A 26300-nucleotide genomic window follows, 5' to 3' on the forward strand; every position below is an offset into this window, starting at 1 on the left:
GTACCAGGATAACAACTGGGAAAAGAAATCTATTACATGCATTAACTGTATCTCTGGATCAAATGATGGGATCTAGGTTTGGTAAGAAACAGTACAACAGAAACTACTTAGTATTCCCTATTCACTTAGCTCTCCAGTACCACACACCACCTGCCCATTTTCCTCTGTTCTCCTCCAGTGAGCCTCCAGTGAGCTGTGAAAGTTGGTGATAATTAACTGACTGACTGCCTGGGAGCCAGAGATCTCTCCTCTCCTTACCTACCTGAGGGCTCTGCCTCCATGGACAACTAGAGCTGTCCAGTGCTCTGGATGCTGGCCTGAGGCAGGCAGTGGGTGACCAGCAGAGGGGACAGACACATGGTCTGTGGCCACAGGGACACTGCTGGGACTGCTGCAGGTGGGCTGGGATGGCTGTGGTGGAGCAGAGCCCAGGCCAAGCCAAGCTCCTACAGATGATGGTTATTCCCCATCCCCTCTTCCCACCACCTGCAGTGAGAGGTGACAGAGGTGATGAAACCCCAGCCATAAGGGCAGGGAAGGTGTGCTCAGAGCCGTGAGTCAGCCCTTTCCCCTCCAGATGGAGTAACAGCCCTCAGGGGACAGGGAGAGCACTGGACAGGGGACAGCTTGGAGCAGCAGGCTGCCTGGGAGAGGAGGGACAAGGACAGCAGGCAGGTCAGAACTCAGCTTTCACTTGCTGATGAGAAGAGTTTGTGTCTCAGGGCTGGGGAACCAGGCAGGTGAGCAGTCCTGGTTCAGAGATGTGCTGGAAGGAGCCCTTGCTGTGCTGAGCAGCCATCTCTGCCCTGCAGCCACTGCAGGCTCACGTTCCCAAGTGCTCTGTGCAGAGGGATGGTTCTGGCTGGAAACCAACCCCAGGCCCCTGCTGCTGCCAAACCACTTCCTTCAGCAAGTTCTTTCACACATCCAAAGTTCCAACAAAGTGCTGGCTACTGCTCTGATGGGAAGATCTCAAAATGTGGCTCAGAACAGGGACCTGCATTCCTATCAGTTTTTCTGTTGGAAAAGCAGGAGGCCAGGCTGTGAGGAGCTGTAACAAGCCAAGAGACCCTGCTATGTCCACCAAAATGTAGCCAAAGGGAAAAAAAATGGTGCTGGGAGCTGAAATTTCTGATCCATGCACCTAAAAGGCCCACATGTTCTAGCTGGGGAAATAACAAAAAAGTCACCTAATACTCACATTTACTGATGTTTTCTATGTCTCCCTGTTCAGTGATGATGTTCAGGAGCCCCTCCATTAGCAGCAGAGCCTTGTGGTACCTCTGTGCACAGTCCTCTCTGTGGTGGAACATCTCATCCAGGGCTGCAGACTGCACCTGAGGGCAACAACCCAGTGCCAAAAGCTTATTCCCAGAGCAGACCCAGCTTTCCCAGCACAGTCCCTCAGCTCCATGGTTATCCCCCTTGCACAGCCTCCAGAGGGAAGCATCATGAGGGGAACCAGCTGCTAAGGCCACCAGCAGAACCATTAATGCCCAGCACTGCTCTGTGCTAGCCCCAGGCACTGTGGGTTTTTACCATTTGCACAGCATAGCTGAAGATGAGCTTCTCTGCAGTGATGCTGTTGATCCGATCCATGAGCTTCTGTTTGTCCAAGAAGAACCTCTGCAGTCTCATGTTGAGGCAGTGGCAGGAGGATACACTGGATTTGTAAAGCTCATTTAGCTTCTTCACAACTACAGTAAAAGAAAGAAATACTTTAGAAAGAAATGGGTTTTCTTCACAATTCCCATGTGCAGGACCCCAAAGGATTAACCTGGAGACAACGGGGTTCTGTTAAAGCCAAGAGACCGGCAGGAAATCCCTACACCAAAAGGGTCTTTTCCCCTTCCTCTGTCACCTTCACCAGTTATAAGCCTGCACATTGCAACTCCTACACAAGTCTGGTTCACCTGAGGCTGGGTCTATTTTTGTTTCCCCCAGCAGTCACAAGGCAGGAGCAGTTTGCTCTGTCCAGGATGTCTGACACACCAGCAGCAGACACAGAGCTTCTGCTGCTCGATGTGTGACAACGTGCTGCAAAGGGCTGCTTGGCTCACACGTGGGAGCTCCTGGAGTGTGGGTCAGCAGCACTGACTAAGCAAGGGAATCTCTCCTGGGACTCTGCTGTCCCACTAAGGAAGGACACAGATGGCTGTGAAAGGCCACCTCCTCTCCTGAAGCACAGCAGCTTGTGCAGGAAGGAATAAGGAATCAGGAATCAGATATGACTCTGAGTGATTAAATAACAATCCACAACTGCAAGGGATGCCACAGGCTGAGTATCCCTAGCTACATGGCATGATCTACACAGAGTACTGAACACAAACTCCCACCAACATCTGATGAGTACTCACTCCTACACACACATTTGAAAATCCCCAAGCTGCATGAAACAAAGACAAGCCAGCCTTGCCCAATTCTCCCACACTGAAGGAGAAACAACACTACAAATCTAGAAGCTGCAATCTGCTCTGAAAAGAAGTGGTTTATTTGGGTTATGACAACTTTCCTGTTAGCCTGAACTTGTGGAAGATGTGTAGCTAAATCCGGTGTATTTTGCTCCACACTGCCTGCTACAACATATGTGTGCAATTCATATTTAACTTCCATTTTTTTACAGCTCATCCCAAGGCAGCACTTTGCAAAGACAAAGCTCTTGGGGTAGGTGGCTGGTGGGTCAAGTATTTCAAGTACTTCCAAAAGCTCCCTCAGTAATATTACAATGGGAGTTGAAAAATTATTTTTTTTTCTAATCACTGACTCACAGCCAGCTCTCACCACAGCCAGTCAGATGCAAATGTAAAGCTGTAACACCAGCAAAGAAGTGACTCTGGCATTACCAGTACTTCACTTCCTGTGTTTTTGTTTCACTTGAAAAATCATCACTGCCAGGACAAGCCCCTATTTGCTGAGTAAGCACTTCCTAGGACATGCACTGTGTAATTAAGCTGGGCTTACATCAAGTGCACATTAGCACCTAAGACATAGAAGGAATCAGATAAGATACATCCCCCCTTACAATTAGTGCTGAAGAGTCTCACAGGAGCATGACAATGGCTCTGAGCCATAAGGTCAGTGTGAAGAGAGGAACATGCTCAGTGTGAATAAAGATCCAGCTGCACAAGGGGACAATCACCAATGAGCCCCCACCACCCTGGTGGGGTCCACACTCACCCCACCCTCTCCATTCCCTCTGTGACACTTTTAATAGCTCCATTCCGTGTGAGCCCTTTGCCCCATCAGTGCAGCAGCCCCTTACCTTGCTTTACGGTGGAGGAGAGGCACAGCTTGCCAGCTTTGATCTGCTCTATGGCCATCTGCAGCCCCGAGGACAGAAGTTCTGCCACTTTCAGGTACAGCACGAGCTGCTCTGCATAGCTGCAAAGAAAGCAGACAGGGCAGTGTGACAGCAGCTCCGTGTCCCCAAGGACTGCAGGTACAAAAGGATGTGTGGGGTGGGAGGCAGCGACAAGCCCTGGGAGAGGAGCAGCTCTGCCAGTCCTTACCTCCACTCCCGGCTCAGGAGGCTGATCTGGTCGGCCACCACGCTCTCCTGGAGCTGGTACTCGGATGTCACCGAGCTGCCCATGTCACTGGAGCTGCCCTTGAGAGCAGCGATCTCCATCACGTAGTGCACGAAGGCCAGCGTGAAGCGCAGGCTGCGCAGGATGTCCGTGTGCTCCTGCTGTTGGAGGGATGCCAAGGGGGGTTAAGGGAAAGCTGCTCACCGAGCTGTGCCAGCAACCCACTGCAGCTACAGAAACATCACCTCACCCCCAGACCCCCTTGCACCTCTGCTTTGGGCCAAACTCAGCCTGGAGCCTGCACTGGTTCCTCTTGCACACTAACAGCAGCAAACAACAGTCCCAGGCCAGAAATTTCTAGAAATTTCTATACAGCTCCCTGGAGAAGCTAGAGAGGCTTACTGTAAAATTACAAGCTCCCTTCCCAAGGAGCATCCCAGCTCTGTGGGATTCTTTCAGAAGTCAGCCAGGAAGGAGGAGAGACCATCTGCACCATAAGCCCAGCTCTTGCTCCCACTACAGCAATGCCAACGTGGATTTCATGAGAGTGAAAACCTCCTACACCACAAAAAACTGCCAGTGAAGTGTCTCCCATCCTACATACCAGCCTTTATCCCCTCCCAGTTCAGTGCAGTGAGCCTTGGGTGAGGTTCTTTGAGGGGACAGCAAGGACAACCTTTTATCTGCAAGTCCTGCCCAGCTGGTGAGGGAAGTGCTCACACCAAGTGCTGTGGTCATTTCAGAGTAGTTTTTCCTCTGCTATTACAGATCAAAGGGGATTATCCCATTTCTGGGAAGCTGCATTGCTTAAGTCACTGCAACCAGTTCTGGGAAGTTAGTATTTGTGGAAAAACTGAATGCCTGTGGGTCTACAAAGTGAATTGCTGCCTGGGTCAGATGCCAACTTCATTGTTTGTACTCTCTGTTGAGAAGTGGGTAACCTGGTCTTCAAAGAGTCACTGGCTCAGTTCTCTCAAAGAGGGTAAGGATGTTTCCTACATATATTTACCAGGAAACCCACATGTTCAAGATGTAAGAGCTGCTTTCTTTCCTTCACTGGTTCAGGCACTGGGCTTCTCAGGCAGCTTTGACTATCTGGAACATGAATCTCTCCCTCCCACCACCTTGCTACCTGGACAGTCCAGTATGGTGAGGAAGTGTTATCTCCATCTTCCTCAATTTTCTTTAAAAGCAGAGGAGGAACTTGGAGATTAAATAATTACCAAGTCATACAAGAAGTTTGTGGCAGAGCAGGAAACTGCTGAGATCCTGCAGGTCTCAGCCTCTTATCTCTAACCCACAGGCAGTCCTTCCTCTGCCTACAGTCAGCTTCTGTTAACTCTGCTAGCATTTATGGCCTCATTTACCACCACAAGTCTTCTGTAGCCATCTCTGTATTGTGTTTTTAGAACACTGCAAAAGAAACTAAACCCCAGCCTCCAGTATGCCTTGTCTGCACCTAAAGAAAAACTTTCACAAAAGACAGAAGAACCACCCATCCAAATGCAACAGTGCTGCTCAAGATAAACAAGGGCACCTAAACAGTGAAACTTCAGTGCCCTGAAAGATGAGCAGAAAGCAGAAAACCTGCCAGGTTTGCATTCTGGCCAACTCCACAGAGCACAAAAGGGTCTTGAAATCTGCTGTAAAGGTTTTGTGACATGCAAACAGATTACTGTGCTCAGCAGAAATGACAACTGAAGCCAAATGACTCATAACAGCCAGAGAAGCTGGGTGCTATTCCAAGATCAACCGATACTTCCTTGGGACACTTCTCTTCAGACCAGCATCTGAAGTGGTGGCAGCTGGCAAGGCCCCAAACTTCTGTCATCTCACCCAGGGAGGATGCTCAGTTAAACTGACTGCTATTGTGATCACATCATTGCTGGAAGCCTTTGCCCTGTGGCTTCACAGGTAATGAAGCCAACAAATGCAATCCAATGCAGAACTGATAGAAAAAACGAGCTCAACAAAATCGGAAGTAGAAGAGCAAACCCACATCCTTAAAACAATGTGTGCATATCTGTCTTGGTATCTTGGGGTTTTCAGCAACACCAGCAAGTGTCAGACACAAAGAGCCTTCCCCAGTCCCAGACAGCCCAAGGAGGTATCACAAACAGAGCCAAAAGCGTGACTGAATCTGCCTCCCACCTCCACTGCAAATGGGCAGCCTGACCTACATTTCAAATATATCTCAGCTATAACAGCATTTGCTCTGCTTCAGCCTGCAGAGAAGGGGAGCCTGGCAGCCTTTCAGCTCCACAATCTGGTTCAGCTCTTCTGGTGCAGAACACGGCGTCCTCCCCAGCCCCCAGCAGGAACAGAAGTGTCAGGTTTACTTTGTTTGCAGATCCTTTCAGCAGAGACCATATCACTGCTGACTCCCCAGGTGCACCAGGCAGGCACCTGACACACTGAGCTACTCATGTTCTCAGTCAGCCAGTACTAATGCTGAGCCTTTTAAAAAAGGAGAGCCCCAGAGCAGGCAGGTTGGCTTCAGAGGCCCTTAATACAAAACTGGGTAACTGATCTTCCAAGCTGCAATTTCAGCTTTGGGAATGGGGAATTTTAAACCCAGTCATGGGCTTACATGGAATAAAGGACTTGGTGCTAAATATGCCCTGGGCTTTCTGAACACTTCCCTGGCCTTGCTCTCTTGGAACTTTCTGTGTTGTTTGCTCCACCTTTGGAAGCAAAGCAGGGATTTGCTTTACTTTTATTCCCCTGTCCTTTGCCCTGGCATATAGCATACCCACCTCCATGAGGGTCTCTTCAGGCAGCTCTGGTGCCTCAAATGTAACAGCACCTTCCAGATTGGCAGTGATGGGATCAGCAAAAGTGTACCGGAGACTCGAGGGGCCCTCCAGGGCCTCCCCAGCAGCTCCCACTGCCAAGTGCCTCCCACTGAAGGAGCCTCCAGAGCTGAGAGAGCTGGAAGACCCCACTGTGAAGAAAAACAGACAAAGGAATTAACTGGAGGTATTAACTGCAGGTCAGACAGACATTCCTCATGCAGAAGAGAGAATTCTGTAAGATTCAGGATCCTGGGTCTGACAGGAGCCAGCAAGAGGCAGTTGGGAGGAAAGATGCAATGACTCTGGATGAAGAACAACCACTCCCCACCAGAAGCTCCTCAGTGACTCAGACCAGCTGACAAGCTCAGGCAGATTTAAGAATGATGATCATTTACAGAGACAATTCAGAAGAAATTCTTTACCCTTTTTTTTTGCTAAACCCTTTTTGCATCCTGCCACAATATCTTGTGCTGATCTTTATCATACACTGTCACAGCCAACTTCCCCACCATGGAGCAGCATAGTTTGAACACTGGCTCCCTGCCTTTTTGCTATTACTGTCACTGAATGAGCACTCTGATAAGTGACAGTTCTAGAACATTCTGTATGCAAGCCAGGAGAGCTTTCCATTAAATGCCCTGCACTTTTGCTTTCCCCTCTTAATAAATAAGAGACTGAACAGAGAATGAGTGAGAGACCTGCAGAGACCCTGTAGGTATGGTGTCCATCAGACAATTCGCTCACCATCAGCTTTTCCCCTTCTTGACCACTGAATCCACCCTAGGAGCACAAAGGACATTTTGTCCCACAATACATTCACTCCTGGCACACTGCCACAGAGGGAAACATTCTGGCTGATGGAGGATGCCAATACCAGCTCCAACATCCTGCTAATTCTACCCAGGTGGTACTCTCCACTCTCACTGGTCCTTTGGAGGAAGATGCTTCTCTTCTAACCACAGGTTTCATTTACTGTCCTACCCTGCCTTCAAAAGGTTCAGCAAGATAATAATGCACAACTGATCTGCAGAGAGGCACAGCCTCTTCTCCCAAAAGCTCTCTCCATGTTGGCAGCAGTGCTTCAAAGCCAAGAGGATCATCAAAGACAGCCAGAGTATTTCCAGTTCCCTCAGAGACAGGAGAGGACCTACAACATCACATTCTGGGTGCCCTGTAATTCCAAGAGGCTGTTTGCAGAAATTGTTAGGATGATTCACAGAAAGGCTCTGCCTTTAGTACTGTCCTTACTCATGGCTTGTCAAGCATTTGGGGTGAAATGTTTCAGCTTGCAAGTCTCCCCTTTCCATCATTAACTTTGTGCATTAACTACAGCATGAGGAGTTCCTGCACAGGCCTAATAAACAAAGCTGGTCCTGCAGCGTTGCTTTGGTCACCCTGACCTAACACTCTGTGTGTGCTGCAGGTTCACTTTCAACAGCCTCCTATTCCAGGCCTCCCATCTGACATCCTGACTGTTGGGCAGACCCTTGAGCACCTGAGTATCAACCTGCTAAAATCTGGTGCTTGGATCTGCTTCCAGATTGCTATTATCCCTGAAAAACAACACAGGAAGTCTGAATTCTCTATCCATCACACTGGAGGCTGCAGCCAGGACAGTAACCCCACTGTGCTACAGGCCTCTCACACAGTTTTTAAGAGTTTTAAAGCTCACTCTCTAAATAAATGAGACAAAGAAAGAATTGTGGTTCCAATCTGCTAGGCAATCAAAAACATGAGTGGTTTTAGTTAGGATGGAAATGCAAGTTATAGACAGGAACCAAGCCCACACGTCCCCCATCCCAGTCAAGCAGCTTACTCATGGTCACATCCAAACCTTCCCTGCAGTAATTGAGGACAACAGAGTCAAGTACATTCAGGTGAGGAACAGCCAAGACAAAAAACCAAACAAGCCAAATATGCAAATCAAAATGTGTCCAAATGTTTTCTTAAACTGAACACAGACTCCAGCTCCCAGACACTCTGTCCCAAAAGGGCCAATGACCACAGCCTCAGCTGCTGGCTGACAAGGCCAGAGCACTGGTGTCTTCCAAGGAGTATCTGCCAAGCAGGAGTGCATCTCCCCATCTCCTACCCAAGCAGCTCAGAGCATAAGTAACACCTCGAATATTTTGCACACAGAGCCCTCCTGGCCCTTTCCCAACAGTCCTTGTGCACTGAAATTGTTGGGCACAGATAGTCACACTCATCTTTTACAGCTCATCCAAAACCCACAGGGAGAACAACCAGGACACAACACAATCTTTACATTTGTTGACCTCTCAGTAACAGTGGTTCTGTGAACAGCTGCAGCACTATTCCTGAAGCAGAGAGCAATAAAGTAAAAGTTTGCCTGTCTCTTACAGTACTGGAAAACCACTCTCTGGCACTAATGCCAGTGCAAACAGTTAGCAGCAACAACTGGGGTTGGCAGGAGCCAGCACTAGAACCTCAAAGGTGCTGGGACCAGCTGAGCTCTTAGTTTGCTCTGAGCTGCCTTCTGCCATCACCAGTGCCCTGCAGCAAGGAGCACAGCACATCTTGCCCCCAGGCATTCCCACTGGAACAGGCAGGTAGGTATCGGCCCTTTACCTGAAAACATCCTGGTCCTCGTGGTCTGTGGGGGGGTTGTTCCACTGGGAGGGGATCCGACAGTAAAAATCACTGGGGATGGGCTGGCAGAGCCCCCAGCCCGGGCACCAGAGTGCAGGGTCCCTCCGTAAGCACCTGAGGGAGCTGGGGAGACAGTTGAAAGGTGCAGACCGGCATTACAGGAAGGTTACTCAGAGCACGGTGCCCCGCCCAGCGGGTGTGTTCCTGCAGACTCTCCTGGCACTCAGTGGGTACCAGCACGGGCCACCGAGGCACCCCCAGCACCACGGGCCCCGGGACAGAGCCTGGGCAGCGCCAGCCACTGCTGCAGCTGCTCTCCCTCCTCGCTGCCTGCCTGCACGCCCAGAACGCCCACCCCTGCAGAGCCATTCACACCGGAGCCGCCTGGCACCAAGCCACCACTTCCACAGCTTATCACACTCAGAAGGGGCCAGAAGAGGAAGCCCTGCCTACAAAAATCACACCACTATCCAGCAGGTACACAGCACACACAGCCCACAGGGCAGGGGAAGGCAAACACCACTGCACTCCTCACACACGGCGCTTCCTGTGCCAAGAGCCACCGGCAGAGCAGCCCCCCAAAGCAGGAGGGGTGCAGAGTAGCCCCCCAAAGCAGGAGGGGTGCAGAGCAGCCTCCCAAAGCAGGAGGGGTGCAGAGCAGCCCCCCAAAGCAGGAGGGGTGCAGAGCAGCCTCCCAAAGCAGGAGGGGTGCAGGCAAACCCCAGCCCAGGACATCCTGCCAGATCTGCCTGGCCTCCTCACCTACCTGCAATTTCCATTGGCTTCTCATTGTTCAGGCTGTCACTGCTGCCAGCTTCTGAGATCTGTGCCCCAAAGGCTGCCTTGAGGAGCAGGTCAGTGAGCCTGCCTGTGCTCAGAGATCTAAAAAGAGTACATACAACACATTGCTGAAAGTCAACAGGTGCAAGGTGTCAGCTAACTTCATTTCTTTGTGCTATTCCTGGTCCACAGTAAACAGTCTGGAGCTGAAAAAACACTCTTTCAACAGAGCATCTGAAGCACCTCCTGCTACTTGTAGAAAGCACAGAACTACCATGACTAACTGCAGTAATGCAAGTCCTTACTATATTAATACAACACAATTTGTTTTTGTGGAAAATAATGAAAATTAGTATCAGAGGACTCCTCCAGAACACTGGGGAAAGCTGCAGTGTGCAGAGAGGCATGCAAGAAAAACTTCACTGCAGCACCAGAGTGACTTTCTATCCTGCAGTGCTCATGACAGCCAGCACATGGCTTTCCAACAGATCTCTCTTCTGAAGATCTGTGCCACTGTTTGATGGAGAAGGACACCCAGAACAGCTTCTCCTCCATGACAGGCCCCACAAAGAGCAATTGCTTGTCTGTAACAAAGTCCTGCATCCTCACTTGATGACACTCTGCACACTAAACATGGTGTGAAGCTGGAGACAATCTTTCATTTTAAAAACTACAGGCCTGTCCCTTTAGAGGAACACCTAAAGTCTGCACCATACCTGTTTGCTATCCAAAGGGGATAGCAGATAACTACACAGTGGTTACAGATGCCTCACTACAAATGCAGGATCAGCTGGGGTTTGAAATTTGCCCCATCTGTCCTGTACTGAGGAGTGAAGCACCACTGTATGAAGCAGACTGCAGCTCACCTGCCCTTGATCTCCTCCACAGGCCTCAATCCCAGCCCAGTTTGCTGGCAGTGGAAATGACCCATCTCCTTCAGATCTGGCAAGGTCTTGTTCCGGGTTGGAGTCATCATGACCCCCTGATGGGCCAACAGGGTGAGGAGATTCTGGGAACTTGGGGTTTTGGGAAACTCAAATGGGGACACAGCCTAAGAAGAATAAAAAGAACAGAGATCTGTATACAAAATGAAGGAGGAAGGTTCCTCTAGCTCCCCATTTGTTTATCAAAATTAATCTGTTTAACAACCTACCTGAAATAAGAAATAGAAATCCCACCCTGAACAGTTACTTGTCCCTAATCCCAGAAAGGCTAAAACGAAAGGACAACTGCTGAGAATTTAGCAAGCAGAGGAAATGCTGTCACAGTGCCTGCTCCCCATGAGGCACAGGGCTGTCACTGCTGCAGATTCCTGCCCGACACACACTTGTGTCACAGCTGGGTCATTGTGTCCCCACCAGCCAGGCACTCTGGCCATTGGGGCAGCTCCTTCCCCTGCCTGCTCCAAGCCCAGGCTCTGCTGAGCTGCTGAGCACTGCTGCCAGGGCAGAGCTGCCCACGGGAAGTAGGACACCACCCCATTTCACACAGATCACTGCACAGCCCTCACAGGAGAGGAGCAAGTGCTGATAAATCCAGCTCAGAGTTATCCTGATCCTGCAGCAGCTCATCCCCAAATCACCCAGAAGATCAAGCTGTGAGAGGCCCCAAACAGACTCCTGGGCACACCTTTGTAGGGGAGCCCATTATTGTTGGCAAAGGGCTTCTCTGCATGAACTCGGAGAGCTTTGGTGAGGATCGGAGCTGCCGGCAGTGCTGCAAGCCGTGGATCTGCAGAGGCTGGCTGACTGGGGTGTGACCAAAGTGAGCAACAAGAGGATCAGAGTGCTGCTTGGTTATCTTCTGCCTGCAGGAATGCAAATCTGACAGGTTGGGAGCACTGTGGAGCCGGGAGCCCATCCCTCGAGGAGACTGTTCGGGTGCCAAGGAACCTGGAGGGCACAGAGTGACAAACCACATCACTGCCTGGTCCTAACACAGAGACAGACTCATCCCAGGATGTACAGCTCAAACAGCTGCAGATCAAAACCTTCTAGGGCTAAGCACGGTACTGAGCAGAGCCACAGCACTGCCAGGCCTGGTCATTTTTGAGTCTGTGGGAGGATGAGATATGAACAACAGGGAAGTACAGCTTCTTTCTTTCATTGCTGCCCATCCAGAGACACAAACCCTGACTGTCAGAGCTCAGCAGCAAGGAAACTACACATCAAGCAGGCCTCTTGGCAGAGTAGGTGTTAGAGGTTTTGAGATGTTTTTCTTTCACTCAATCCATTGGCTTCCAAGTCCCAAATTCGAGCTTCTACCACACTGGGTCTGTCAGCACTGGAAGATGCTGGCTGACAGGATGTGAATGGAACAAGCCCAACTCCCACCAGCACACAGAGATCCTGGCTGGCCAAACATCCAGAGAAGCTGCTGAAGCAACCAACCCAACCTAGAATGCCCTGAGACTACAGTTCTGGCTTTATCCATGGCAATAATGAAGGAAGGCAAGGACCGACGCACCAGCAGCAGGAACTCGGCTTCTCACTTCTGCTCCAAGAGAAGATGGGATAACAGTCTGGCTGGGCTGCTCTGGGATTGTTCCAACTGTGAGGAAATTAAATAAAAAAGAGGTCAATTCAGTATTAAGTTTTTATAGGCAAGAGCAGCACTATGCACCACCTGTTTATAGAAAGATGCCAGTTATCTCTTCCATCTTCTCAGCCCTAGCTGTGTGGTGAAAAGATCATCAACTCCTGTAAAAGGAGGCAAAAAAAACTCTGCCTGGTATTAGTTTAGCAAGTTTTAGTCTGACTTTGCAGTGATATTAGTTCAGAGGAATAGAATGTGAATATTCTCTATTTCCCCATAAGCAGAGACTAATAAATACAGGATCAAAGACACCAGGGATAAAGAACAGCTCATTATATCAGCCTGTTCTTTTACAGAAAACAGAAAATTGCATCCCTTGTACATTGGGGTTTCTCTTGTTTCTATCCACTTGAATTACCTGTTAGCATCTAGATCAGGCTAACAGAGATTCAGCCAGAACTTTTCAGCCTGGAAGTTCAAGCCCTTTCAATGCTGGTCAGAAGTTTGCTTTGACAATAATTGGCTTACATTTGTTCTCATCCCAACCCGAGCCAGTAAAAAGATACTTTGCACTTACAGATGCCCTCTTCTGAGGGCAGCAAAATATTTGATGCAGGCACCAAAGCAAAGCTTGCCTCTCCTGGGGCTAACAGGTATTTTTCTCTCCATTTTACTGAGGTCAAAACACTTGTCAAATCACCTGTGGAGAAGAACCACAGGGGAACACAACAATCTGAACTCTCTACTACCTGGCAGGTACAGGTGGTCAAAACCCCCCCCTCTTTACAGGAAAGAGGCAAATGATTTTAATAGGACAGCAACGTGCCAGCTGCCATCTTACCTTGTGGTGATGGCATAAACGGCTTGGCACCACCAAAGGAGAGCTTTTTAGTGCTGGGCATGGATCCATGCTCTCCAGGATAAGGAGGGGAAGCACCAGTTTTGGGAAAACCAAGAGGACTTGTACTGCTGGACCTCCGCACCGTACCAGACCTTGCAGGAAACAAGAGCAGCACACAGGTCACTCCAGAGGCCAGGCAGGAGAGGAAGGAGAACAGCATCACACAACACACACAGTTACTCCCACAAAAGCATAGCTTCATGACTGTTTATCCTGGAATCAAAACCCCACTGTTCTAGGGCTGCACCAAAACAGATTAAGATGATAATCCTTGTTCAAAAGAGTTTCAATTCAAATAAATGAAAAGAACAAGTGAGGTTAGCTTAGCTGTAAACAGGACAGTCATTTTTCAGAGACACTTCTGATGCTTGCAGGTATCTACATCAATCCTGAACAGGACAGTTTCCTATTTTGCCATGTCCAAGATGTTTATTGTAGGCAGTGTCTCCAGATTGCCCTGAGAAGGCTTTATTCAAGTGTGCCTCCTGTGCTGAACCACTTGCCCTTCAGTCAGAGCAGCCTTCAGGCAGAAAGCTCTGTGCTCAGTGCTGAGGTAAAGTGTGCCAAGGCACTGCTCTGCAGCTCAGCTTGGACTCAAATCAGGAGCTACAGAGCAAAACACAACAGTGTGTGGCTGTCAGATCTGAAACACTTCACAGCTCCCCAGAGGAATTTGGGGGTTTGGGCTGGACAGTCAGAACTGCCTGTCTAAGCACCTTCAACTCCTTGTGAAGACTCAACTTAGGGAGTTAAAATTAATTTGTAAAGCCCACACATGCAGGAACCTTGAGTATTAGCCAGTGCTAAAATGAAACAGAAGAGGAAACTACTGGGAAAGTAAGTACATCCACACTATCAGTCTGGAGAGAGACAGGATTACTGCATATCAAGTAATTATTTCTCAATATGTTAATCTTTTCATCATCATTAAAAACACACAACCTAAATTGCAATGCCATTCTGCCTCTGCAGGCTCCTTCACCAAGATTCCCATTACACTCCTCTATATGAGAACACAGTCTATTCATCAAGCTCTTCATTCTATTCTCAATTTTGAAACATTTTTTCTCTTGTTATGAGAACATTAGTCTCAACCAGTAGGTGGCTTTCTGGAAAGGAATCAATGACTGCTGAAAAAAAACCCCTCCTTGCTTGAGCCACTGAAAGATGCTGTCACTAAGGAATCCTGCCTCCTCTGCCAGGGATGCTGCATTTAACTGCCCTCATGTATCTGAACAGAAGGAATAAAGGATGTGGGTTTCAGAAGTGCCAGGACTGGCAGAATCATCCTGATGAACTGTCAGTAAATCTACTCAACAACACTTCTAGGTGTATATTTCACTTCATGCCACATTTCAGAAAATAAATACATTTTGAAAAATAAATCTATTTCAGTAGTTGAGATGGTTGAGTAGTTGATCTGCCAACCCCCCTGCCCCTATTCAAGGTGTTACCACATTCTGCACCCAAGTAAATCCATGCTATAGTCACATGCTTGGAGAAAAGGAAATACTTGAAAATTTTAACTTAAAAATCACTTCTCTTCAGGTTGCTCCAGATTCAGAGGTTAATGTTCATCAAGTGCCTGGCCCTGAAGCAAAATGAATTTCCAAAGAGAAAGGTGAGAAGATACCTGGATATTCAGTGTCAGAAAGTATTGTCCTGCCATGTTTTTAATTCTCCAGACCATAAGCCATGCAGAAGGCTGAATTTTATCTATCAGGAGCTTGCAGAAGAAAACCACCAGGTGACTGCTGCTGGAAGATGTGGAATGCCAAATGCCACCCTGTGAGACCCAGGTAAGCCAGCAGAGGAGCAGGACAGGTGATGTGGCCAGAGGCACACACACCTAACTAGCATCTCAGCAAGCCACCCACCTGTCCACAACCACAGCAGCCTCACAGGCACACAGCAGCCAGCCAGGTGACAGGGGGACATTCCTCAGCCACCAGAGTGCACGTCAAGGTTTGCAATCAAATGACTCAGCAAACACGACTCAGCACTCAGCACCAATGGCCTGTCTGATACACCTGATGGAAAAGTGGAATCACACACTAAATGCCTGCTGCAGTTTTCTCCTGCCATTCCTGAAGGGTGTCTCCTGAACCTGCTGATTAGAGGAAGTGATGGCCAGAGATAAGTATGGCTTCCTGGGGCAGAAAAACCATGACGCCAGAGATGCTGAGAAGATGCTAAAAGCAGCCTGTGAGTCACCCTGATTGGGCCCATTCCTCGAGTTCCTGTGCAGGGACATGCCACTCTCAGCATTTCACAGAGGTGACTAAAAGGAGCAAAACATGGCAGCTTGCTCCCTGGCTGGAGCTGTGGGCTGTGAGCCTCAGCTCAGCAGCCCATCACCAGCTCTGGGCTTGGCACAGCACCTCTCCAGAACTCTCTCTTGATACCTCACAGGGATAACCAGGACTCTTGTGAAGTCCAAAACCAACAGCATCCACAAGTTTTGCTGTCAAAAACATAAGGCACGTAGGAAACACAACAGAGTTTTACCACAAAACCTGCCACACACTTTAAAAAGTTAACATAAAAAAGTTACAATGGCACAGACCAAGCCTTCTGCTAATCCCTATCCTTGATCAGTGTCAGCATGTCGTGCCTCTGCTTCTGGGTCCACTTCAAATAAGCCTCATCCTGAATTAGACTGGCTGAAGCCCAAACTTAGGCTGATGTAGGTATTACCCTACTTTTGAAATCTAAACTTGAACTAATCCAGACACCGACACAACTCATCCTAGAAAGGACATGACACCTCCTAGACACTTCCATTTGAGTGCCCCTGTTGCACAAGCTCCTTAAGATCCTGTGTTGGTCTCCTTCCCATCAGTCCATGACCTGTGCTGCTGCTGCCAGCCAGCAATCACATGTGAGAAGAGATGGAAGCTCTACATGTCTTGGATGTACCAGGCATGACCTCTGCACTCAGGTCAGCTGTCTGCTGCAGACTTGGCATCAGGGTCTTCCTGACAGCCTTGAGAAAACATGCTCTGCCTCACGGGCTTACATTGCTCATGATTTACTCAGTCCTGGCTGCATAACCACATTAAAATGCAACTCGTGCACAACACATCATCTATGGCATGACTGGCTAGAGGAACCAATTAAGGTAAAGTCAGGTAGGTTCTGTAGCCCCATCCATTTTAGTTGTTTATCTCAAATTTTCCTTTTATAAAGGCATCTGCCAGATGGATGGTTCTCTCTGCCTGGACACTTGGATGCCCAATCCATAGCTGGCATGGGAAAAGCTGTCAGACTCAAAATGGCTCAGCCTTCACTGTGAGCTGACAGGAACTTTCTCACATAAAAGCACACAAGCAAAATTGACAGTGCTAACAAACAAATCCCAACACCACCACAAAAAACACCCCAAAAACATCCCAAAACCACTCCAAAACACACCCCCACAGTGAGGACTGTTTGAAGGAGATGGGGCTGTTTAGCCTGGAGAAGAGGAGGCTCAGAGGTGACCCTATGGGAGGTTGCAGACAGGTGGGGTCGGTCTCTTCCACCGGGCAGCACTGACAGAACCAGAGGACACAGTCTCCAGCTACGTCAGGGAAGGATAGGTTGGATATTAGATAGAAATTTTTCACCAAAAGAATAATAAAGTACTGGAATGCTCTTCCCAGGGAGGTGGTAGAATCACCATCCCTGGATGTTTAAAAAAAGACTGGCCATGGCACTTGGTGCTATAGTCTAGTTGAGGTGTTAGGGCATAGGTTGGACTCCATGATCTTAGAGGTCTCTTCCAACCTCATGATTCTGATTCTGTGGGGGGGAGAGCCCAACACACAGGGAAACCTACAGAGCTACAGAAGGCACAGTGTAAAGCAGTTTGTTTACAGAGCCCCTGGTCCCAGCCCCAGCACTTACCGGGGAGAGGAGTAAGGGTTGGGAGACTGCAGGTTCTGCTCGATCCGCCGGTAGTTGTGGATCTGTGTGGGGACTGGGATGGGCACGGAGTGGCCGTACTTGCTGCTGGAAAACTGCCCTGGCCGCCTGTGGAAAGGAGACACACAGAGACAACCTCCTGTAAGGGCTGGGCCTTCCACCAGCTAATTGGAGATTTTATCTTCATGAAGCAACTGCACGCAGGGAGCGTCCCCTGGGCTGCTCTGGGGCTGTGGGTTTGCAGCAGGAGGTGGTTCAAAGTCATATCAAAGGGAAGTGGCACCACACATCTCCTGAAAACAGGCACCTTTCCTCCAGCACCGTTCCCACCCACAGCCTGATGTTCAAACCTCACCCAAGCACACAGCACTCCCTCCAGGAAAACCAGAGCCCTGCTATTTCAGGCCATGGCTGGCCCAGTTTCCAACAGCTCAGATCCACAGCCAAGCAGACAGAGCTGAGCAGGGGCTAAACACCCCTGGCTCACAAAGGACACCAGCACAGCTTTGCTGACAAGAGCTGCTTGTGACTGACTCATGCACAGGCACTGCTGCAGCCACGGCATCCCCGTGGAAGCCTCACACCACGAAGGGAATGCAGCGTAGCTCAGAGTACTGGCAAGTTAACTACACAGTGGAGAAGGCAACTCAGGAGAAAATAAATCTGAGGGACAGGAGCTGGTATCTCTATACTCATCAAGGACAAGACAGAATACCACACACACAAAATGGGACAAGTTCATTCTGCAAATTTCAGGCTCCTTCCATCCCAGCAGGTTAATTGTCTGTGTCTGATACCTGTTCCCCCAGGTTACTCTGGGTCTGTCCACCAGGCTACACACAAACCACACTGTACAAAACCCATGCAAACACCACATTAAACTAAGTAGCTGCCTAAAGTCTTTTCCCAAAGGCCCCAGAATTCTAGGATTAATTGCCATGGCAAAGCTATTTACAACTGCCAACACCAATTGCAGGGATGTTGAACAATTACAGGAAGATCTTATTGGTAATGAAGGCTTCTGCAGTCTCCCTCATTGTCAAGCAAGGAACACACACCTGGGTCTGCCCCTGACAAGATGGAAGCATCACTCCTTGGGGTCTAGCACTTGGAATGGAAATATTTTACATGACATGAAAGGATATACTTAATTCAGCAAGAACACACATGTATTCAGGGGAAGAAGGAAGGGTTTGGGACTTATTTGGTAGTTCAAATCATCCCATTAGCAGAATTCCTGTTTTGAGAAAGGTCAGAGCATTCTGTGGTTTATGGTGACAGCACTGAACAAAGGTGATCTGCAGTAAAGTGTCTGCAGATCTCCACACAGTGCATGTGAAGACACTTCTCCATCACAGGAGAGCCAAATAACTGGAAGAGATCTTTCATCAAGGCTGAATGATCAAATGATTCAGATCTTTTCATTCTTCCCTCAACTTTTTAAAGTTCCATACATTCTTCCTTGTGTGCTCTTATTTCTTCCACCAAGAAACAGACTCTTAATTTTCTATTTGTCTCCAAAAGGCAGCACAGATGCCTGGATTCTTCACTGACACACACAAAAGAAAAGGCACTCAAGGTTTCCAGTAGCTCAGCAAAAAGGTGAGGCTTTGATGTGTCTGCCTTCCATGAGTATAAAACATGGGATTGTGACAGACATAAACAAAACAAAGCCTTAGCAAGAAACCTGAAGGTTCATATGAAACCTTGTGCTCACTTTGAACATACATTTCAAATGCTATCTTTTCTATCTGATCAAAATTCTTTATCAGAAAATAAATTCTTGGGTAAAAGGATTCTCCCTTTCTCCCTCTCCCCAAGAGTTATATCAAGTCCTTATTTCCTTCAAAGGTGCAAGTTGCAAAGGAAATTATCCAAATGAGGTGACATACACTAAACCTGGCTAAATGGCCTGAGGCCCTAAAGAATGCAATTGACCATAAACTTGCAAAGTCCAAGAGATAAAGCTGGGACAGGGAGTTTAACTACTTGGCAGTAATTAAAAGCTCTTTGAAAACTTAAAATTAAATCTAGTGCTGTGGGGTACATCCAAGAAATTACCTTTCATTAGACTTACTAAGCATCTTCAGGGAAGTGTTTAAAAAAATGCATTTAAAAAAAGGGATCAATTATTGGCATGTTTTAATTCTGCCCAATTCCTAATCTCTTAATTAAGAGCAAGGAGAATTGTCAGTGTACCATGCCATCCTGTGGAAAACCCACTGCTGGCCACTCTGAAACAGCCCTTGCTTTCTGTCCCAGATGGACTGCAGCCAGCACTGCTTGCTAGCCTGGAGGCACACATGGAAGGGAGAATGCTGCTTCCAAGTGAGCAGGCAGGGGGAAAACCAGGAGTCCTCTGCACCACTGGAGCCAAGTGCTGAACCAACAGGTCTCGTGCCACCTCCAGGGAAGGGCACTGAGACCCAGTGAGGGCACACCTGGGGGGCACCAGTTCTGAGCACTTCAGGGGACAGAGCAAAGAGCATGCTCTGTCCTCTGGACTCAGAGTGACTGCTCCAATCTTTCATTACTGATGCCTTACTCCCCATCCCAAACAGCACAGAAAGGAGCTTCTCAGTGTTACTTCAAGGCAGACAGAAAAGTGGGAAGTGGCACTGGAGGGTTTGGCATCTGCTCCACAGAAGCTGCTGGGAAGGAGTAGGAAAGACAGTGAGAGTGGAAACGTGTTTAGATCAAAGCCTCTGGCATTGCCTGGCACCCTGGGATCCACTAGAAAATGATGAGGCCAGTTTGGTGAGCAGTGAGAAATGGGCAGCATTTGTGGTCAACTTCCATGAATTTCTCCTCACTGCTGCCCAGAAGCAAGGCTAAATCCTTTAATAGAGACTGATCTCCAGAATGCAAAGGAATCAGTTTAAGGAATAAGCTGTTAAAAAGCTTAGCAGGCCATGGCATAAGAAGCCTCATACAATTAAACTCCACACTGTGGTACACGCTTGCCAATTAATCTGATCACGTCAGCCAGGCTCTGAGCTATATTATTCTCTGTTAAATTTGTATGCTTTGAGGCTATGTTTTGTCATTTTCTGGGCTCTGTTCATGACAAATGTGTTCAACACACAGCCTGGGACTATATTTTCTTCTTAAAAAAGATTTTAGGGTCATCCATCTCCCACTGTGAAATCCCCTTAAACCATCCTCCCCCGACAGGTGCCATATTGACAGAACAGAAGATGAAAGCTGTCCTGCTTCCCCAGCAGGCAAGAACAAGATGGGAAGCAACACAAGCAGCTCCCTGCAAGCTAAGCACATACCCTAAAGCTTCAGGGCCCAGAGTCAAGGGGATCACCTTCCAAAGACCATTAACACCTTCAGAACACAAAAGTGTCTGGTCAAACTGGGCAGCTGGTGCTGTTATGCGTGGGCAGCTGTCACCTACAACACTTCTAAAGGCCAAAACTGAGTTTAGAGCAACTGGTTTAGCTGGAATGAAACCCATGACCATGCCTGTTTGCACATGCTCCTCCTACTCCTGCATCCCCCATTAGTAAACAAGGTCCAGTATCAGCATTACTTTCTAGAGCCATAGCACAAGGAGCTTTTCAACAAACCACAAACAACTAAGCAAGCCCTCATCTGTCCTTCAACAGCAAGGGGAGATGAGCAACACTCCCCCACACTTGTCCAGTGAATTAGAATTAGAAATAAGGGTCTTTAGCTGGAATTCTCCCCACCTCTGAGGGCTGGGCACTGGGGGAACGTGCCAGCAGAGCACATTTACCTTCTGCTGAGAACAATCCCTGCCCCTCAGGGAACAGAGTTAATTCCAGCTCTCCTGTGTTCTCTCCTAGCCTCCCCTAAGATCCAGAAGAGGGAGAGACAGACTCAGCAGTTGGGATTGATCAGTGCCCAAGGCTGGGGAGTTTCTCCTGGGTGTTTCTTGTTACCCATTAATTAAGAGGAGAGATGTGGATCTTGCCCAGCACACAACAGCAGTAAAATCCCCCCTGGAAGTCAATGGCAGTTGGATTATTCAATGTTGCACAAACAGCACCAAACAGTTTTTCTTACCCAGATGGGCTTGGAGAACTGCTGTATGGGGGTGATGGAGATGGTGTCCTCCCCTGGCTTTCCAAGCCTGCTGAAGTCACCAGGGAACTCCTGAGGAAAACAGAGAGAACTCAGCTGGCAGAGCCTGGGAACCAGCCCTGTTTCCCTCCTACAAAGCACAGCAACAGAGCTGTGTCTGCCCAGCACCTCCTCAGTGGGAGCTCTGGGCACTGTCACCCTGCTGCCACCACATGAAACTGAAAATGGTCAGAAGCAGGCAGGTGACAGACATCCCTGAAAAAAAGGCTGAAAACTCAGGAACATCTTCCCTCCCATCCACCAGAACCCCACAGCCCCAAACACCCAGCAGGTTCCAGTGGCTGGACAATTTCAGATGCCTTGGTAATCTTACCCACTGTACATCAGGCTGTCCTGGATTGGTTTCCCTCCTGCAGCCTCAGCAGCTAAATCACCTGAGGAACAAGGAAGTGCAGAAAGAGATTAATTAAAGATAATTTTCTTAAAAACCTTTCTACATTCATAGCAATTGAGATTTTGTGTAGAATTTCCTGCTCCTCCAAGCCCTGCTGAGTTCCTGAAGTCAGTGTTTTGCAAACCACACGTGGGCTGAAGCTGAAGTTCATGGTGGATGCTGTAATCCTTACACCCTAAAGTTTTGGAAAATTTAGGCTGAAAGCAAGTCCTCATGGAAGGGGGCTTGACAATCCTGACAATCATTTGAGGCAACAGGTCCATGTCCACTTGGTGCAAGTCATGGCTGCTGTGTACAAGTGGTACAAGATCCTCCTAGAGCTCTGGAACATCCCTGTCCTCCCTGGCAAAAATCCAGGGCAGCCAAAAGAGCTGGCAGCTGGATACACAACAAACATCTGAACACTGGGAACATGACCAGCACCAGGCAAGTGTGTACTGGCCCCACCACTGATTCCAGGGAAAACACAAGTTCCTCCTTATCCTAAGTATTGCAGAGATCTTCCAGAGATGACTCTACCCCTCCAAATTCCTGTTTTAATACGAGTGGTGCAACTGTGAAAGGAGGAATCACAGCATTTATCACCAAGTTCCAACTCAGCAAAGCCTCACACACATGGGCAAGGTTGAACAATGTGCTTCTGCTGGTAAAGTGAGGATTTGTGCACGGACATACTAAGGCATGTGGCTGAACTGTGGCCTGGTTCTATGTACATCTGTATTTTCAAGCAAGTCCTATCAAAGTATAAACACATAAAGGTCATAAAATGAAATTTAGAGCACTTGAAGAAAAAACAACATATTTTAGTTTTTCTTGGGATTTTTGTAAAATCCAGCTTGCTGGCTGAAATCCTGTCTTGGGACTGTGATGCTGAGTGAAACTGAAGACAGGATAACACGGTAAAAGCTTCAGTGAGAGAGACTTTTCCCTGTGAGCCTATTTATCTTCTTTTCCAGTTGGATTTCCAGGTTCAATCTCTTATTGAGGTCCTCAAGTAATCTTTACTCTCAAATCCTGTCTTAAAAAGGTAATTACAAAACATCCAATGAAACTAGCCAGTAGGCCAGATGTCTCTGCCAGCTTGAAAACAAAACCACTCCTACTATTCAGTCCCAGCAGACAAGTTTAACCACCCTCTCAACTTTTCAATATCTACCCTTAACATCCACATCCCCCTCTCCTCAGAACATCTGCATTTTCAGAAACCATCTTACTTGAGAACTGTGCTGGGACCATGACAAAGTCATCTGTGTCGCAGGAGGAATTCTTGCTGCTGCTTCCTGCAGAGTCCTTGGATCCGTGCAGGAACCCGGGAGAGTCCTGGGTAGGAGATGCCAGTGCCTTCTCCTGCAGCTGCTGCTGCATCTCTCCAAGGGACTGCTAATTCAGGGAGAAAACAAACACTGCCTTCAGCACAGCCACTTCATCATTCTGCTCCATCCTTTAAACTGAGCTGTACAAGGCTACAAACAGCATTTTGCTGATAAACCAGGGCTGATGGTTTGCCAGAAGCAGCTGTTCAGATTGCTGAAAAGGAACAGCCTTTTATGTCCCTGTCAGAACAGTGCATCTTTTGTTACACAAAACATATTCCCATGTGTCTGATGCTCCACAGATAAGAAAAATTCACTCAAACTATTGCATCCCTCTGTTGAAGTTTTCTGGATCAATCCCACATTTTCTACCAACTCACTTTAGTATGGCAGAGGAGCTTTCAGAGATACTTTTGGTTGTTCTTTAGGGTTATGTTTTTTTCTGTTTTGTTCTTAAACACAGAACCATCTGGTCTCTATTTGTGCTTTTGCAGCACTTGGTAACAGGGAGATAAGTGTTCCTCGACTTCCAAGACCACCCTGTTTTGCTGTACTGCTGCTAAGGAGCTAAAGAAAGGCCCAAAAGCGATTAAACTTTCAGCAGATAAACAGCTCACAGCTGTCAGAGGCAGGACAGTCCCTAAAAGGTCCCATTTTCCTGCTTCCTTCAGCCAAATGATGAACACAATCCCCTCCTACTGCAGACAGATGGAGGAGGCTGGATGGTTTAAGAAAGCTTTAAGGCAGCTGAACTGCCCACGGAGCAGATCACAATCTTTATCCTCATGCATTTCCAGGCTGAGAAAGACTTGAGGCAGCTTTCACTTGGGCCCCTTTAAGACCTTGCTCACCCTGCAGAGACTCCTGCTGTAGCAGTGGGGACTCCCTCTCTCTGCACACACAAGATATACAGGCAGAAGGAATTTTCCAGCTGTCAAAGTTGTCTCTTTTCCACCCAATCTGCAAACTCTGCCCTGCAGGTGTGGCGTTTTTCCCAGACTGAGCCAGCACACCTCCATCAGCAAAATCTCCAAAGCAGAGCAGGAAAGGTGCACTAATCCTCTAACATGGGACCCCCTCCCAGTCTGGCAGTGATTCTGTACCATCCCTAAGCTTCCCAGACCAGGAAAGCTCAGGAGAGTGAGTCTGCTTTCCACACCATCTGCTCATTCCTGGAGTCTTATGGCCAGGAGGGCCCCAGCCAACACCCTCTACTCCAGGCTGCAGGGAGGAAGCTCTCAGGGACACAGCCATGAAACATTCAGAGGGAAGCAGAGCTGTCTTCTCTGTCCAGCTCACATCATGAGCACCTGGAGATTCAACTTCTGCTGGTGTCCCTCAGTCTTTCCCATACCAAATTGAGATACTTTGACCCAGGGAAAGTCAGAGAACAGAGCAAAAAAAAAAAAAAACAGTCATGGCAGGGAAGAAAAAGTCCCATCCTTCTCCCTTCCCTTACCAATCACACCAGCAGCATTCCTGAGTTCAAAGTCAAAGGCAGCTTTCACCAAGAGCCTTCAAAAACAACCTTTCAGTTCAGCGAGCTGCAGGAATGTCACTACACTGGTCACTTAAATATTCTGCCCTCCAGAAAAGTTTTCACCATTTTGGGTAACCAGAGAGAAAAGCCATCAGTTCAGATCATCTTTCATGAGACAACTGGACTGTGGCAGGTCTGGTCTGAGCAAACAGCTTTGCTGAATGTCCCTCTGTGGTGCCTGGACATGCTGGTCAGGAGGTGGATACACTGTCAGGCTGCAGAGACTTTGTGTGAACACACAGAATGTGCAGCCAAGGAAGCAGAGCTACACCCGGAATTAGCAACTGGTTTGGGTTCCAAGGAGTTTTCCATCTCTGCCAAGACAAGCTAATGCTGCTCATACCAACTTCTTTCATAATGGCTTCTCATCCAACAGGCAATGGCACACTGAAACATGTCTTGGGGAGAGTAAGCCAACCTTCAGGAAAACTCTAAACTGGAGAGAACACTGCACCAAGCCCAGAACTACAGTGCTCAGTGACTTGCACCAGGAGAGCACTAAAGCAGAGACCTCATTTCAAACACACAAGCAGGAAAGCCATTAACACAAGCAGTGCAGCCTGTGAGCTGTACTTACAGGAGGTGATGCCAGGTGGGAAGTGGATGAGCTGCTAGAGGAACTACCAGAGCCAGAACTGGGGTAAGAAGGCATTGGCACGGAAGCAGCTAAAACCAGCAAAAGACAAAACCAAAATAAGTGGTTAAACCAAGATCAAGCAATAATAAAAAGTCTTCTTCATCTTTTCCCATCAGATTTATCTCATGCACCATCATGTGTCTCATGTATCATATGTGGTCAATTAAAGGAGAACAAAAAAAAATCAGCATTCTGTTCAGTTATGTGATTCACATGCATCCACTCCTCTGTGCACATTCTCACAGGGCTGAGAACTCCTGACCAAGATCAGATGCCCACTCAACCATTGAACTTCCAAGCAGCAAGATGGTTTTTGCCCTAAAGAGCCTCCAAAGCATCTTTGCAAATGCAGGGAAAGAGAAAGAGAAAAGTGAAAAGAGTTGCTCGTGTCTGGGGCAGAAGCCAGGAGCTAGACCATACCCTGACAGATTCTTCCTCATGAGACCTCAGGGCTTGGCACACATACATCAAATATTGGGAGGTGTGTGCCAAGTTAAACACATGCCTACTCAAAGCCTGTGTGTTTGCTGTCCAAACAGCCACTCGGGCATCCCAGGCCATGTGCTCCTAGCAAAAACCCAAAACCCAACAAAAAACCTTCTAGGGGGTTTCCTCCAGGAAATAGTGCATTGCTTCCTACAGCTCAACTTGGTCACTTCTGCAAGTTAAACACGTTTTGGTTATTCAGTGGCTTTGTACAGAAGTTGTTTCTGCAGCTCAGGCCATCCCTGCATCCCTCCCTTTTATGTTTTATTTCTCAGTATAGCAACTGCCAATTTTATTCACTTCTTTGTTGCACTGGCCTTTGTAACCCTCACAAGGCCTAAAGCTTGCATTGAAAGGCCTGGTTAGCACTGACCTTCGGGCAGAAAAGATGATTAAGGCATCAGAGGAGAAAAGAATATTTAACTCAAATAACTTATGCAAGTGAGGTTCAGTAAATAACAGAAGAGCTCAGCTCAGCCAAGCAGGGAGACAGTCAGAGGTAACAATGGCTCTTCAAAGGACTTTGAAGTAGTTAGTGGTTCAAATTCCCCAGTTCACATGCACAAGACTGAACAGCACAGAAGAGCCCAAAATCCCCACTTCAAGGCAGCCCGAAGTCAGATTTTACACTGGAACCATTTTGGTATTTGAATGACTTAAGATAGAGATCAGAGACAATGCTTAATTGAGGAGAGGAACACCTTGCTGCTCTTCCATTAAGCTGGCAGAGAATTAGCACCTTCTATCAAATTTCTACCTTTAC

The 26300-nt window shown here is 48.1% G+C and overlaps 1 protein-coding gene across 5 annotated transcripts in view; it reads right to left on the minus strand.

Annotated features, from left to right (window-relative positions):
- The window catches only part of ULK1 (unc-51 like autophagy activating kinase 1), a 77512-nt gene that overhangs the window by 3766 nt on the left and 47446 nt on the right, over positions 1–26300 (minus strand). For 3 of the 5 annotated variants that reach the window (XM_084217472.1, XM_084217473.1, XM_084217475.1), the window contains exons 13-28: positions 24992–25080; positions 22776–22941; positions 21481–21541; positions 21090–21179; positions 17037–17162; positions 13089–13240; positions 12179–12262; positions 11342–11604; positions 10579–10763; positions 9699–9814; positions 8912–9055; positions 6284–6471; positions 3510–3688; positions 3263–3381; positions 1540–1697; positions 1202–1337 (exon numbers count right to left, since the gene is read on the minus strand). In XM_084217472.1, coding sequence (XP_084073598.1) covers positions 1202–1337; positions 1540–1697; positions 3263–3381; positions 3510–3688; positions 6284–6471; positions 8912–9055; positions 9699–9814; positions 10579–10763; positions 11342–11604; positions 12179–12262; positions 13089–13240; positions 17037–17162; positions 21090–21179; positions 21481–21541; positions 22776–22941; positions 24992–25080 — 2256 coding nt within the window. Of the gene's footprint in view, positions 1–1201; positions 1338–1539; positions 1698–3262; positions 3382–3509; positions 3689–6283; positions 6472–8911; positions 9056–9698; positions 9815–10578; positions 10764–11341; positions 11605–12178; positions 12263–12824; positions 12948–13088; positions 13241–17036; positions 17163–21089; positions 21180–21480; positions 21542–22775; positions 22942–24991; positions 25081–26300 lie in introns of all 5 variants that reach the window. The other 2 variants (XM_084217476.1, XM_084217474.1) reach the window with 2 other exon arrangements.

This window comes from Fringilla coelebs, assembly GCF_963513975.1.
Source record: "Fringilla coelebs genome assembly, chromosome: 17".
NCBI lineage: Eukaryota > Metazoa > Chordata > Aves > Passeriformes > Fringillidae > Fringilla > Fringilla coelebs.